At 38.4% G+C, this 13,947-nt stretch overlaps 1 protein-coding gene across 1 annotated transcript in view; it reads left to right on the top strand.

The window, feature by feature from the left end:
- Positions 1-13,947, top strand: part of SEC24A (SEC24 family member A) — a 112,760-nt gene that overhangs the window by 28,186 nt on the left and 70,627 nt on the right. The window contains exon 3 of the mRNA XM_006888060.1: positions 13,261-13,413. Within this exon, the coding sequence (XP_006888122.1) occupies positions 13,261-13,413 (153 nt within the window). The remainder of the gene's footprint in view (positions 1-13,260; positions 13,414-13,947) is intronic.

Here is a 13,947-nt window from a genome sequence, read left to right as displayed (position 1 = left end):
CTGAGTCCAATCCATGAGTCAACAGTAAATATTGCATCTCATGCTGCTGTGGGGCTTAGTGATGGGCTCTTTATCTGCTTTTTGTTTTGGGGTGGTGAGGGACTGTGCTATCCTCATTCCCTCTGTCCCTTTCAAAGATACTCTCATGGCCCTGTGCCCTCATGTCCTGTTTTCTGCTCTGTAGGCACCTGTCTGTACTGTGCTAGCAGTTTTTGAATGATCTTCAGCAGTATTTTGCTTGTATATGATATTAATGATAACTGTTTGATGATTTTCACATTCTGTTGGATCACCTTTCTTGGGAATGGGAACAAATACGGATCTCTTCTAATCAGTCTTCCAGGCAGTTATCCTCCAAATATCCTAGCATACACTGGTGAGCACAACCAGGGCTGCATCTGTCATTTGAACAGTTAGTATCCCATTAATTCCTGGTGCCTTCTTTTTTGTCAGTGCCTTCAGTGCAGCTTGAACGTCTTTCTTCATTGCGTCATATGGTACTTCCTGAAATATTTCCATGTTAGCCAGTTCTTTTTGATACCGTGATTCTGAGTATTCCCTCCATCTTCTTTTGTTGCTTCCTAGATCATTCAAGATTTTGCCCATATCATTTCTAAGTATTACAATTCTAGCTTGAATTTGTTTTTCAGATGTTTCAGCTTGAGAAATGCTGAGCAAATTCTTCCCCTTTTGTATTTCCAATTCTGGGTCTCTGCATATTCCCTCATAGTGGTTTTTGCTTTGTCTTCCTGACCCAACTTTCTTTTGAAATCTTTTGTTCAGCTCTTTTGGGTTTTGGTCAGCTCCTTTTTTTAAAATTTTTTTTTTTATTTTATTTTATTGGGAAAAATTATTGGGGGTACAAGGAGACAAGGGTTGGGGGCAGAAGGGTGAGGATGGACAGGGATGCAATTGGAGAGCTGCAGAAATTGGTTGGTGGGGGAGCAGGTGAAGGAAATGAAAAGGATCCAGTGGGGACCAGCTGCTACAGGGTATTGGTCAACTCTTTTACTTCATCATGTCTTCCCTTTGTTTCGGCTTCTCAATGCTCTAGTGACATTTTCAGGGTCTCTTCTGCCATCTCTTTTGGTTATTTCTTTCTTCTCTGTAGTGACCTTTTGTCTTCCGCATGGATGCTGTCTTTGAGATCATTCCAAAACTCATCTTGTCTTCGATCATTGACAATCAGTGCTTCAAACCTGTTTTTAAGATGATTTTAAAATTCAGGTGGGCTAGACTTAAGGTCCTGTATTTGTTCTTGGGGATTTGTTATCTTTTTCTTCAGCTTCAATTTGAACTTCTTGTTCATATTGTTGTTGTGTACCATCAAGTATGAACCGACTCATAGCTGACCCGCCAGTGGGTTTTCAGAGGGAGTTAATCACATGGAAGAAGATTGCCAATTTAATTTGAATTTACACATGAATAATTGATAATCTGTTCCACAGTCAGCACCTAGCCTGGTTTTGACTCGTGCTATTGAACTTCTCCAATGATTTCCATAAATGTAGTTATTCTAATTGCATGTAATCCATTTGGTGGTGGTGGTTCTTTTGTTGTGTGCTGTTGAGTCAGAACTGACTAATAGCAGACCTTCTGGGGATTTTCAGAGGCAGTAAATTGCACAGGAGGAGATTGCCTGTCCTCCCACTGAGCAGCTGGTGGATTAGAACTTCCAGGTGACATTGCAGCTTCTTACCAGTAGGCCCCCAGAGCTCCCTCTCTTCTTTAGTAGTGCTTTGCTTCTCTAGGGCTTCTTTTCTTTCCAGATAAAGCTGATGATTATTTTTTCATCTATTTAAAGAATGACAGTGGGATCTGAATTGCTATAGATTATTTATTTTTAAAATCTTTCTTTAAAGTATTACTCAGTTTGTGCATTAACCCATATCGTTTAACTTCATCGATAACTTGGCCTTTGCTTCTTTCTTTTGAGGATATCTTGTTTTTCTTTGTTGTTTTTGTTATGTGCCGTCTAGTCACTTGCGACTCAAAGCAACTCTGTCCTGTGCCAATCTCTTTGCCTCCAACACACTCATCCTGATTAACCCAGTCACTGAATCAGTCCACCTCATAGAGGGCCTTCTCCTCCTGCGCTGTCCCTCCATCCTCCCAAGCATGATGTCCTTCTCCAAAGACCAGTCTCTCCTCACAACATGTCCAAAGTATGTTAGATGGAGCCTCAGAATCCTTGCCTCCAAGGAGCCACCTGGTTTAATCCTTTCCAGGATGAATCTGTTTGTTTTCCTAGCAGTCCATGGTACTCTCAATACTCTTTTCCAGCACCACAGCTCAAAGGCATCAATTCTCCTTCTATCTTTGGTCATTGTCCAGCTCTCTGATGCATAAAAAGTGATTGCAAAGACCATGGCCTGTATCAGGCGCACCTTAGTCTCCAGAGAGACACTATTGCTCTTCAGAACTTTGGAGAGGTCCCTAATAGCAGACCTTCCCATAGCAATGCGCCTTTTAATTTCCTGACTACTGGTGCCAAGAGTGTTGACTGTGGAGCCAAGCAGACTAAAGCTGTAAATAATCTCAATCTCTTCACCATCCATCCTGATGCTGCCAGTTGGCCCAGTGGTCAGAATCTTTGTCTTCTTGACATTGGGCCTCAACCCATATTGTAGGCTGCAGTCCTTGACCCTCTGCAGCAGGGGCTTCAGGTCCTCCTCAGTTTCAGCAAGCAGGGTTGTGTCATCTGCATAACACAGATTGTTGATAGATCACCCTCCAATCTTTTTTTTTTTATTTTTTTATTTTATTTTATTATTTTTGTGTGCGTGTACCGTCAAATCAGCTCTGACTGGTACAGGAGGAGATTGCCCCTCCTTCCCCGGCAGAGCATCTGGTGGATTCGAACCGTGCACCTCTGGGATTGTAGTTGCAGCTTCTTGCCACTAGGCCACCAGAGCTCCCCTTCGCCCTCCAATCTTGACCCCACATTTCTCCTCACAGAGCCCAGCCTCCCAGATAAGCTGTTCTGCATACAGGTTGAAAAGGTATGGAGATGGAACGCACCCCTAGTGTACACCCTTCCCAATTTTGAACCATGCAGTGTTCCCTTGCTCTGTTCTGGTGACTTCCTCCTGGTCCAAGTATAGGTTTCTCATTAGCATGATCAAGTGTTCTGGGATTCCCATTCTTCTGAGAGTCAGCCACAGTTTGTTATGATCCACACAGTCAAATGCCTTTGCATAATCAATGAAACACAGATAGACATTCTTTTGGTATTCCCTGCTTTCAGCTAAGATCTATCTAACATCAGCTACAATATCCCTAGTACCACGACCCCTTCTAAACCCAGCCTGGACTTCTGGCAGTTCTCTGCTGATGTGCTGTTCCAGTTGTTTTTGGATAATCTTCAGTAGAATCTTGCTTGCATGTGAAATCAGTAATATTGTTCTAAAGTTTCCACACTCTGTTGGGTCACCTTTCTTTGGGATGGGAACAAATACAGATCTCTTCCAGTCAGTTGGCCAGGTGGTTGTTCTCCAGATTTCTTGGCACAACTTGGTGAGCACGTCCAGGGCAGCATCTTTCAGGAATTCTGGTATACATGAAGAACTGCTCTTAGGGTCTGGAACCACTCTCTTAGCGCCTATTTTACTAACCTGTATTTCATCTCATATTCTAGGGATACTGAATCCCAGTGCTCTCTTTTTGGTCTTGACTTGAACTAAGACTTGAGTTTACTTTTACTCATGTTCGTCTACAGTTTTTTTGTTTGTTTCCACAGAACTTTTATGATCCTAGAGGGCAGATGAGAACAGAAATACTTTTGGCGAGAAATATTATTAAACACAGCTGAGGTCAGAAAGATATTTACACCTGTATTTTCTCCTAAGTATTTCATAGTTTTAGCACTTACATTAAGACTTTTGATCAATTCTGAGTTGATGCTTTTATTATAGTATTAGATAGAAGTCTTACTCTGTTTTTTTGTTTGTTTGTTTTGGTTTTTTTTCATTTTATTCAAAGAAACATGCTGTCCCAGAACCATTTGTTGAAAGGCTGGTTGGGGTTTTTTTTTTCCCTATTAGATGGTCTTGACACCTTTTTTTTAAAATCAATTGACACCAAACTGATTAGTATTTCTGAATTTTGAAGTTAAATCAGATGTTAATTTTGATGTATTATCTATCTTTATGCTGATTGCAAACAGTCATGATTATTGTGGCTTTATAGTAAATGTGTGTTCTCCCACTTTAAGATTATTTGGCTATTCTGGGTCCCTTGCAGCTCCACAAGAATTTTAAGAGCAACTTGTCAATTTTGGTAAAAACAGCAGAGATTTTTTTTTTTATAATAATTACCTTGCATATGTAGGTCAGTTCAGAGAGTAACAAAATTCTTGATCTGTCTTTAATTATTTTATTTTTATAAACACATTGTTTGGTCATGTATATTTCAGACACTAACTTGTTTAACCATTTCACTTTTCCTTTCTTGCTGACATTAATAGTGTTACTTTGAAAAGTATTTAATATTCTGGGTTGATATCTGGGTTTATGATTCTGCTCAACAAACATCCTCAAGAAAATGAATTACTAAACATTTCTGTGTGAAATTATACTATCAGTGGTAACTTTTTGTATTAACATGTATTCCTATATGTATACTCTGTTTTGCTTATGGTTTGTCAGCTTCTGAAACAGTTTACTTGCCTAAGTCAACATCAGTAACTGTTGTTAGGTTTTTGTCAAGTCTAATATGACTTTTGATGACCCAATGATCAACAGAAGAACCTTGCCCTATCTTGTGCCATTCTCACTATCTCTAATATACTTCATTCCATTGTTACAGTTATTGTGTCAGTCTATCTCATTGAGGGTCTTCCTCCCTTTTGCTGACCCTTTGCCTTTGCAGGCATGATGTCCTTTTCCAAGGACTAGACCCGCCTAACCACATGCCCAAAATATGTGCAATGAAGCTTCACCACACTTGTCTCCAAGGAACAGTCTGGTTCCAAAACATATTTGTTCTCTTGGCAGTCCATGGGATATTCAGTTCTCTTTTCAGATTAGTCATGTTGTTGTTGTTGTTGTTATGTATGTTTGAGTCAGAACTGGCCCATAGCTAACCCTCTGGCTGGTTTTCAGAGGCGGTAAATTACACAAGAGGAAACTGTCCCTCTTTCTCTGGTGGAGCATCTCATGGATTCTAACCACCTGCCTTGATGTCAGCAACACTCTTTACCACTAAGCTACCAGAGCTCCCTCAGATCAGTAATAGGCCCTGGTACAAGTCTCTTCTTTGCCTTTGACCACTTAAAGATTATAACTTCTTTTTTAATTACTGAATTATCAGGAGAAATGACTGAATTGGGGGACAACTTCTAGGAACTTAGTTTTTATTTACTTTTTATATATTTATTATTGTTGCTATCAGAAATCTTAGGTTACTTTTTATTCTCATTTATTTTATATGTATCACCCATTTAAAGTTAAAGAATATTCACTTCATTGAAAATAATTATGGGTAATTGTAATTAACACATTGCCGCAAATGATGGCAAATGTGTTTCTAAGCACTGTCGTCAATTTAAAAAGTGTGTGGCAATGTGTTAATGTTATGAAACATATGTTATAAATGATTGTAAACCCAACATAATTTGTAAAATTTCATTTAAATTTAACAAAAAAATGAGTAATTAAAAATACTATTTCTAGGAAACATTTTTGGCAGTGTTTCCCAGTATTCTACCAAACTTTTGTATTTGCTATCATTTAATCTTCACAACTCTTTGTTTTCTGGATAAGAAATGCTAATAATTGGCCCAAAGCCACAAATAAAATAGTTTGGTGAAAGGTCCTGTTTTAAAGCTATTTTAGAATTGGAGCTCTAGTAAGTAGTCAGGGCGTTGTGCTGCCAATCCACAGGCACACCTCTGGCCGTTGGAATCCATTAGCAGCTCCACTGGAGAAGGACAGGCATTCTCCTCCTGTGATTGGCAGCCATGTAAATCTGGGGGAGAGTTTTTCGGAGTTGGAATTCTCTAAATAGCAGTGAGTTTTTACTTTAAATTTTTCTTCCCCCCCCCAATTAATAGAATTTTATTACAAGAATCAGATGCATTTTGAAATCAGATGCATAGGACTTGACAGGCCTCATCACTCCTCAGCCTGCTGGACAGTTCCTTTTTCGGAGGCATAAATACCATCCAGAAATTTTCGGATATCCTTGTTTTTTAACTGTTGTAGCTTGCTGAATCAAAGCAGCTGAATTTGATACAAGTTCAATGTCCTTTCCTTCCTCATCTTTCTGGGCTTGAGATACTGAGCAAGCAACACCTGGTCTCATTCGAACTCTCCAAATGTTTTTTTCACCCAAGAAGTTTCAAATTTCAACCAGAGATCCACTCTCTTGAATCACAGTGTTGATGGGGAAATGAGCATACACAGACCTCATCTTGTAAGGAAAGCCCAGTGTAACACCCTTGATCAGTAGCCAGTTCCTTCCTGTATCCCCACCATTTGTCAACACAAAGCCTCTTCTTTTTCTTCCCAAGGAGACTGAGCTCTACGTTGATGTGATTGACGTCCCTCCGCAAGGTTCCCCCGTGGGCCTTTAATGATGATTGTGCGGCCCTTCAGAGTCATGTTGACATTCTCTGGAATGTCAACAGTCTAGTTGCTGAGAAATTCTCACAGTTTATGTGGCAAAGTTAAATTTTTCTTAAAAATGAATGCGAAATTGGTTCACTTAGCCATTTCACTTTTCCTTTTTTTGCTATTAACAATTTTTTAAACAATAAAACTTCATTGCTGTCAAGTCTATTTGGACTCTAGTGATCCTGTGGAATAGAGTACAGAGCTCTGCCCCATTGGTTTTACAAAGCTGTAAGTCTTAATGGAAGTGGACTGCCTTTTGGCATGTGGATTAAGTGTAGGACTGCTAACCAAAAAGGATGGACAGTTTGCTCTGCTGGTATAAGGTAAAAATAGGATATTACCAGTAATAGTGTCTCGTATACTTAACTAGGAGTTACTTTTTAAAGTATATGAAACTCTATTAAAATCTGTGATTCTGCTCGCAGACATCTTCAAGGAAACAAATTTTTTATTTTATATTGATTTGTCCCTGCTTACTGAAACTGAGGAGGACCTGAAGCGCTTGCTGCAGAGGGTCAAAGACTGCAGCCTTCAATATGGATTGAAGCTTAATGTCAAGAAGACAAAGATTCTCACCACTGGACCAACTGGCAGCATCAGGATGGATGGTGAAGAGATTGAGATTGTACACAGCTTTAGTCTGCTTGGCTCCACAGTCAACACTCTTGGCACCAGTAGCCAAGAAATTAAAAAACATATTGTGATGGGAAAGTCTGCTGTTAGGGACCTTTCCAAAGTTCTGAAGAGCAATAGTGTCTCTCTGGAGACTAAGGTGCGTCTGATACAGGCCACGGTCTTTGCAATCATTTGTTACGCATCAGAGAGTTAGACATTGACCAAGGAGGATAGAAGGAGAATTGATGCCTTTGAGCTCTGGTGCTGGAGGAGAGTATTGAGAGTATCATGGACTGCTAGGAAAACAGATTCATCCTGGAAAGAGTCAAACCAGGTGGCTCCTTGGAGGTAAGGTTTCTGAGGCTCCATCTAACATACTTTGGACATGTTGTAAGGAAGGACTGGTCCTTGAAGAGGGACGGCACAGGAGGAGAAAGCCCTTTATGAGGTGGATTGATTCAGTGACTGGGGTAATGGGGATGAGTGTGTCGGAGACAGTGCGATTGGCACAGGACAGAGCAGAGTTTATGGGTCGCAAGCGACTTGATGGCACATAACAACAATAACATACTGATTTGCTTACTAAGTTCATATATATTGTCTTTCACACTATTCTTCATTCACATAGTGTTTCATACAATCATTTGCATCATTATGGAGTTGTTTGGTTTTTTCTTTCACATGTGGTATATTTTATAAAATTAATCACCACTAGACTATGCCCATTCTTACCCTGTCTTTTCTGGTCTCTGCCAGATATTTCCCACTTCTTTTTCCCCCTCCCTTAACCCGCCAAATTGTACAACCCTGTGATTTTGCCCCTACACATCCTCATCCCTTTGCTCCCACCCATTCCTCCCTTGTATCCCTACACCTTTTACTAGTTATCCTTCTATTTTTACTTGTCCTTGTGAGACTTAGTTCACTCAGCATCATGCTCTCCCAAGTTACGTATATTTTTTTTAATTGTTGCTCCTGAGTGCTGAATAGTATCCATTTGTCAGTCCATTCAGTTGTGATTGGACGTTTGGACCGTTTCCGTTTTCTTTCAGTTCTTGCAGTGATGAATAATGCTGCTATGAATACTGGTGTACAAATCTCCGTTTGTATCTCAGTTCTAATTTCCTTTGAGTATGTTCCTAGTAGTGAAATAACTGGAAAATATGTAATTTCTTTATTATTATTATTAATTTTAATGAACATTTATAGAGACTTTGGATTTCCATTCATCCATTGTTGCATTTTTCTCCCTGCCCACCCCTACCCCCCAGTTAGCTCTTACACTTACACAGGACAAACCTATTGCTGCCCAACAGTCTCGCTTCCAAATATCCCACTTTTAACTTCCCTGATGGTCACAGACAACTGTCAATTTTATAACCTTTAGTCTTTATAAGAATGCGTCCTGTTCTATGGTGCAGCGTTCCAGCTGTTTGCACTCTGTGACCACAGACCTTTTTGAGTCTTGACCACCTCTCTCCCTCAGTAAGCTTCATGTGCTTTTGTATAAACAAACTCTGTGGTGTTGCTCTGTGACAAATCCAAATAACAGATTGACTTATAAAATAGTATCACCTGTGGAAATTGTATTCTCTTAATCAACTGCGGTCAATGAATATCTACTCTAAGGAAAAAAAAGAAGTTAAATAGGGGCAAGAAAGCTCGATAATGGAAACAGAATAGACATAATGGAAATAATGAGAACGCTGGCGCATTGTGGGAAATGTAACCAAAGTCACAGACAACTATGTATAAAGTTGTTAAATAGGAACTTAATTTGCTGTGTCAACTTTCAACTAAAATAAAACACAGTATCATTATTGTTACCACTTAAAAAAAAAAAAAGAAAAGTAAAAGAAAAATTCTTTCATTGTTATATAATCCCTCCCCCAAGTCCACTCCACTATGCAACCTTCATTCTGTACTCTTGTCATGCCTTCCCGAGTGGTTGTGTCATTTTACAGTCCCACCAACAGTGTATGAGAGTTCCTACCTCTCCATACACTCTCCAACATTCACTACTTGCTGCTCCTTCAAACCTTGCCACTGTGGTATCTTATTGTGGTTTTAATTTGCATCTCTCTTATTGCCAGTGATATTGAGCATTTCTTCATGTGTCTGTTGGCCATCCAAAGCCGTCCTCCATGAACAGTCCTTACATGTCTTTTGCCCATTTTATAATTGGGTCACCACTCTTTTTCTTCTGGAGACCCAACAGTATTCTGTAAACTTTTGTTATGAGACCCTTGTCTGAGATGGCATTGCCAAATGTTTTTTTCCCCAGTAGGCAGGTTTTTTTTTTATTTTTTCAGAAAAGGTTTTTGATGAGCGCATTATTTAATCTTTAGAAATTCCCATCCATTTATCAATTTCATTCTCTCCAGATGGCGCATTTCTGGCTGTGTCAGCCTCTTTATACCCTCCAAGCTTTTCCCTAGTCTGTCTCACATGGACTTTATGGTTTGGGTCTTGAACATAAATCGTTCAAAGCTAATATTTCTCAGTCTGCTATTTTTTGGCTAAGGCTAAAACACTCAGATAGGGCATTTGGACCCTAGCAGATATGGAGAAAGATAATGAAAGGAATATAAAGACATATTAACTAATAAGTAAATCTATTTTTCTTTCCTTTCTTTTACACAAAACCTCTAGAAAATTTGATTTTTACTTCTTTTTTTAATCCATCATAAATAGTAGGTGTCTGTTAATTTGATCTCAACACAGTCCACAAATTAAATTCTGATAAATTGTTCTAATAAGTTACTTTTTTGCACACTCATAGTAGCTTAAGGAATCACAGAAGACAGATCTAGAAATTTTAGTTATTAATTTTATAAATAAAATTGCTCAATGTTGGGGGGAAACGTATATTTTGTTAAAATTAGTTACACCTTTGTGGCTAGATTGATGTGTCATACATTCTTTTTGTGCTGAGTTGGAAATGCACCTTGTCCTTTTGTTCCTTTGACTTGTCTGTAAAGCCATAGATAAGGTCATGTGCTTCTTAGATAAGAGAGGTATGCACAAGGCATCTTTGTCTTTACTAGTAAGACATTGATTAGTCTTAGTGAGTTAGCTATGGTTTCAACTGAAAAATTGAACAATATTGTAGAAACATTTAAAAAGTTAACATCTGGAGAGTTGGGGAGAGAATGGGAAAAGAGTAGATAAATAATGAACAGTGCAGTAGAACAGATGAGGGGAAGAACTGCCCAGAAGGAATATATGATTAGGCATTGTATGTATGGAGAACAGTCTGGAACACAAGGTGGACTGAAGGGTGGGCTGAGGGGAGAGAATAATGTGAATTAAAAAAAAAAGAAAATTAAAGGTTAACGTCTGAGTACCTCTGTTCTTTTTGTTTGTTTGTTTTTTGTTTTGGGTTTTTTTGTTGGTTTTTTTTTTTGTTCTTTTTGTTTTGTGAAACAGAAGGTTAATTGTACAAATTAAAATTACAAATTAAATGCACTCACTATTTCAGTTACAAAGATGGAGATTTAAAAAGGTCTTGGAATAAGAAAGTCAATTGAATCACATACTTAGTAATATTGTTTTATCTACTCTGTAGAATTTAAACTTGCTTTCTCTGACAAATGAGAAGGTACAATGTAGTTAATGTAAAAAGCATCAGTGTTTATATATTTTTAAACTTTTGATATCATGTAGAAGAACTACCCTCAGAGGAACTGATTATATTTTTACACTAGTCAGAACTTAATATTGTAATAATAGAAAAATGTTGAACTTGGGGCAATGGAATACTGGTAGATAAATGGCAAATACAGTACCGTTATGAGGTTAGTTTAATTGGTAACTTTTAAAACTCTTCAGTTTTTAATGTTATTATGTACTATCAAGTTGGAACCAACCCACAGCTGACCCTCCAGCAGCTTTTTAGAGGCAGTAAATAGCATGGGAAGATGTTGCCCATCCTTCTTCTGCACAACAGCTGTGGATTCAAACTGCATGCCTTCAGATTATCAGCACAACTCCTTACTGCTAGACCACAGACCTCTTGGATAGTATTGTTTTAGAATGATACACCTAAAACTTAGAAGGATTTTGAAGCTTCATCTGACATACTTTGGACATACTGCAAGGGGGGACTGGTCCTTTGAGAGGGCCATCATGTTTGGGAGAGTGGAGGGACGACGCAGGAGGGGAAGACCCTCAATGAGATGGATTGATTCTGTGATTGGGGTGGTGGGAGTAGATGTGTTGGAGATGGTGAGGTTGGCTCAGGATAGAACAGAGATTAGGGCTCTTGTACATAGGGTCATTATGAGTCGCAAGCAACTTGACGGCACATAACAACAACAACAACTGATTTTTTCCGTTTAAGGAATGTTGACGTAGTGTTCAATAGTTGTTGTGTGCCATTGAGTCAGATATGATTCATAGCAGACCTTCTGTTGTTAAGTGCCTTCAAGTCATAGACGACTCATAGTGACCCTATGAACAGAAGACCTGAACACTTGTATAACTTTGGTCATTTCTCCATGTTTATAGTTTACGGAGGCAAACCATTTCGGAAATGGATGCCATTCCTGCTTCCAGGCTTGTTTTTAATTGGGAAGCTCCACCAAACACTGTCCACCATGGGTAACCATTATCTCATTTAGCATCACAGCAACCATGAGTTACCTCTGTACAGCAATACACAGACCACTGTTAAACCACTTAGAACAATGTTTGACAAAAAACAACTAAAACCAGGACTGAGAGCTGCAGATTTAAATCATCCACCTTTGGCTTGGTAGCATAACTTTTCATCCACTAGGTTCTGTAGAACCCGGCTCCTGCAGATGACTTTCAAAATGGATTCCAGCCCCATACTGGTGACCAAAAGAGTTTTTCAATAGGAGGCCAAATCACTTCATCTCACACCCCTCAGTGAATAAACATTCCACTGTATTGCTCAGCAGGCCCAGCCAACAAGCTTCGGTAGAACCCGGCTCCTGCAGAAGACTTTCGAACTGGGTTCCAGCCTCATACTGCTGACCAAAAGGGTTTTTAATGAGGAGACCAAATCACATTATCTCACTCCCCTTAGCAAATCAACATTCCACCTTAATACTTACCAATCCCAGCCAACAAGCTTCTGTTGAACCCAGCTCCTGCGGATGACTAGGGTCAGTGAAATACTGATATATGGGCAAATGCAGTACCATTGTGAGGTTAGTTTAATTGGTAGTTTTTAAATCTCTTGAATTGGTTGGCAGCACGACTCTTTAGTATTAAGCCACCAGTGCTTCCTGTTCAAGTCATTATAGAAAATACATTATTTATTATTAGGTAAATTTATTCTCATTTCAATAACAGGCCATATGCTTAGCAAAAAAATTTTTTTTAAAAACCCAACAAGCTAGAGAATTTAGAATAATAAATAAGTGGATATTTTTAGAAAGTAAACCTTAGACTTCGTTGATGTTAATTAAATGTGCTGTATTTAATAGGGAATTAATAAAATCCTATTGTTACTGTCTACTAGGCTATGTCCTTTCAAATGTATGTGGGTAGTTAAAAGAAAATCAGCCAATTAAAAAATTTATATCAAAAAATGGAGATTTTTATTTATCCTAGAACTGATTTGAGTAGCTCTTGTGGCACAGTGATTAAACACTTCGCTGCTTAATGGGAAAGTTTGTGGTTCAAACCCATCAGCTGTTCTGTGGGAAAATATGTTACAGTCTAAAATGACAGCCTGTGAACCCTGTGGGACAGATCTGCTCTATCATACGGGATTTCAGTGAGTTGGAATCAACTCAGTGGTGATGGATTTTAATTTTAGATATTTATTGCTGAATGGTTTTGTTTTGTTTTTAATTTGTACTGCTTTAATAACTGACGGGAAAAATATGGTAGGATTAGCTTAAAAGTTACAAAATGTGCTTGTAGATTGAAAATTCATATATCTGGGAAAATACTGTATTTCTCGTGATTATATAAATCTTAGATTTGATTAAAATGCTGCTGTTGACCTTTGCCTTAAAGTTCTTAAGTAACATGTGAAAAACCAATGTTTCCATAGGTTCTGCACCTCCTTTAGTGACTCCGCCTCTGCCTAGTACTTTTCAACCAGGAACTCCTATTGGACCCCCTCCAACTGGAGGCCCACCACCACAGACATCATCACATAGTGTTGTACCTCAGCCCCCATTTAATTCACCTGTAAGCCAAGCAGGTAAGCAAGTTAAAAAACAAAGTTAAATCCAATAGTCTCAATGTAGGGTGGAAAGATGAACATAACATGAATTCCATGCATCAGAATCAGATCCCCCACTCACAGAAAATGTAGTTTGTTTAGAATCAACCTTAAGAATGAAGAGTTGTGAGAAGCTCATCACATGGATACTTTACTTGCTGATATGTCAACTCAAAAGGACTTCTTAGATTAAGGAGAGATAAGGAATCTCGATTGCCTTTTGGGAAGGATTTCAAGTTTCATTTGGGACTTTTCAATGTTTGTATCTTTCATATTGAATTAAAAGATTACCTAATTGATATTTACCATTAATGCATAATCTAGCAATTGATTACAAGTGTAAGTAGTAGCCAAATTTCTAAAATAAAGATGATTTTTTTTAAAAAATAAAATAATGAAGAGTTCTAAAAAGTTTCTCAACAATTCAACTGCCTTATGTTGTGAATTTGTTAAAAAATGTTAAAGACTTAATAATGAGCCTAAATAAAAAGTTGAATATACACATATTTTTAA

Source organism: Elephantulus edwardii, unplaced genomic scaffold (assembly GCF_000299155.1).
Source record: "Elephantulus edwardii isolate Elephantulus edwardi_28Jun2011 unplaced genomic scaffold, EleEdw1.0 scaffold00064, whole genome shotgun sequence".
Lineage (NCBI taxonomy): Eukaryota > Metazoa > Chordata > Mammalia > Macroscelidea > Macroscelididae > Elephantulus > Elephantulus edwardii.
This window is presented reverse-complemented; position numbering and strand designations above follow the sequence as displayed.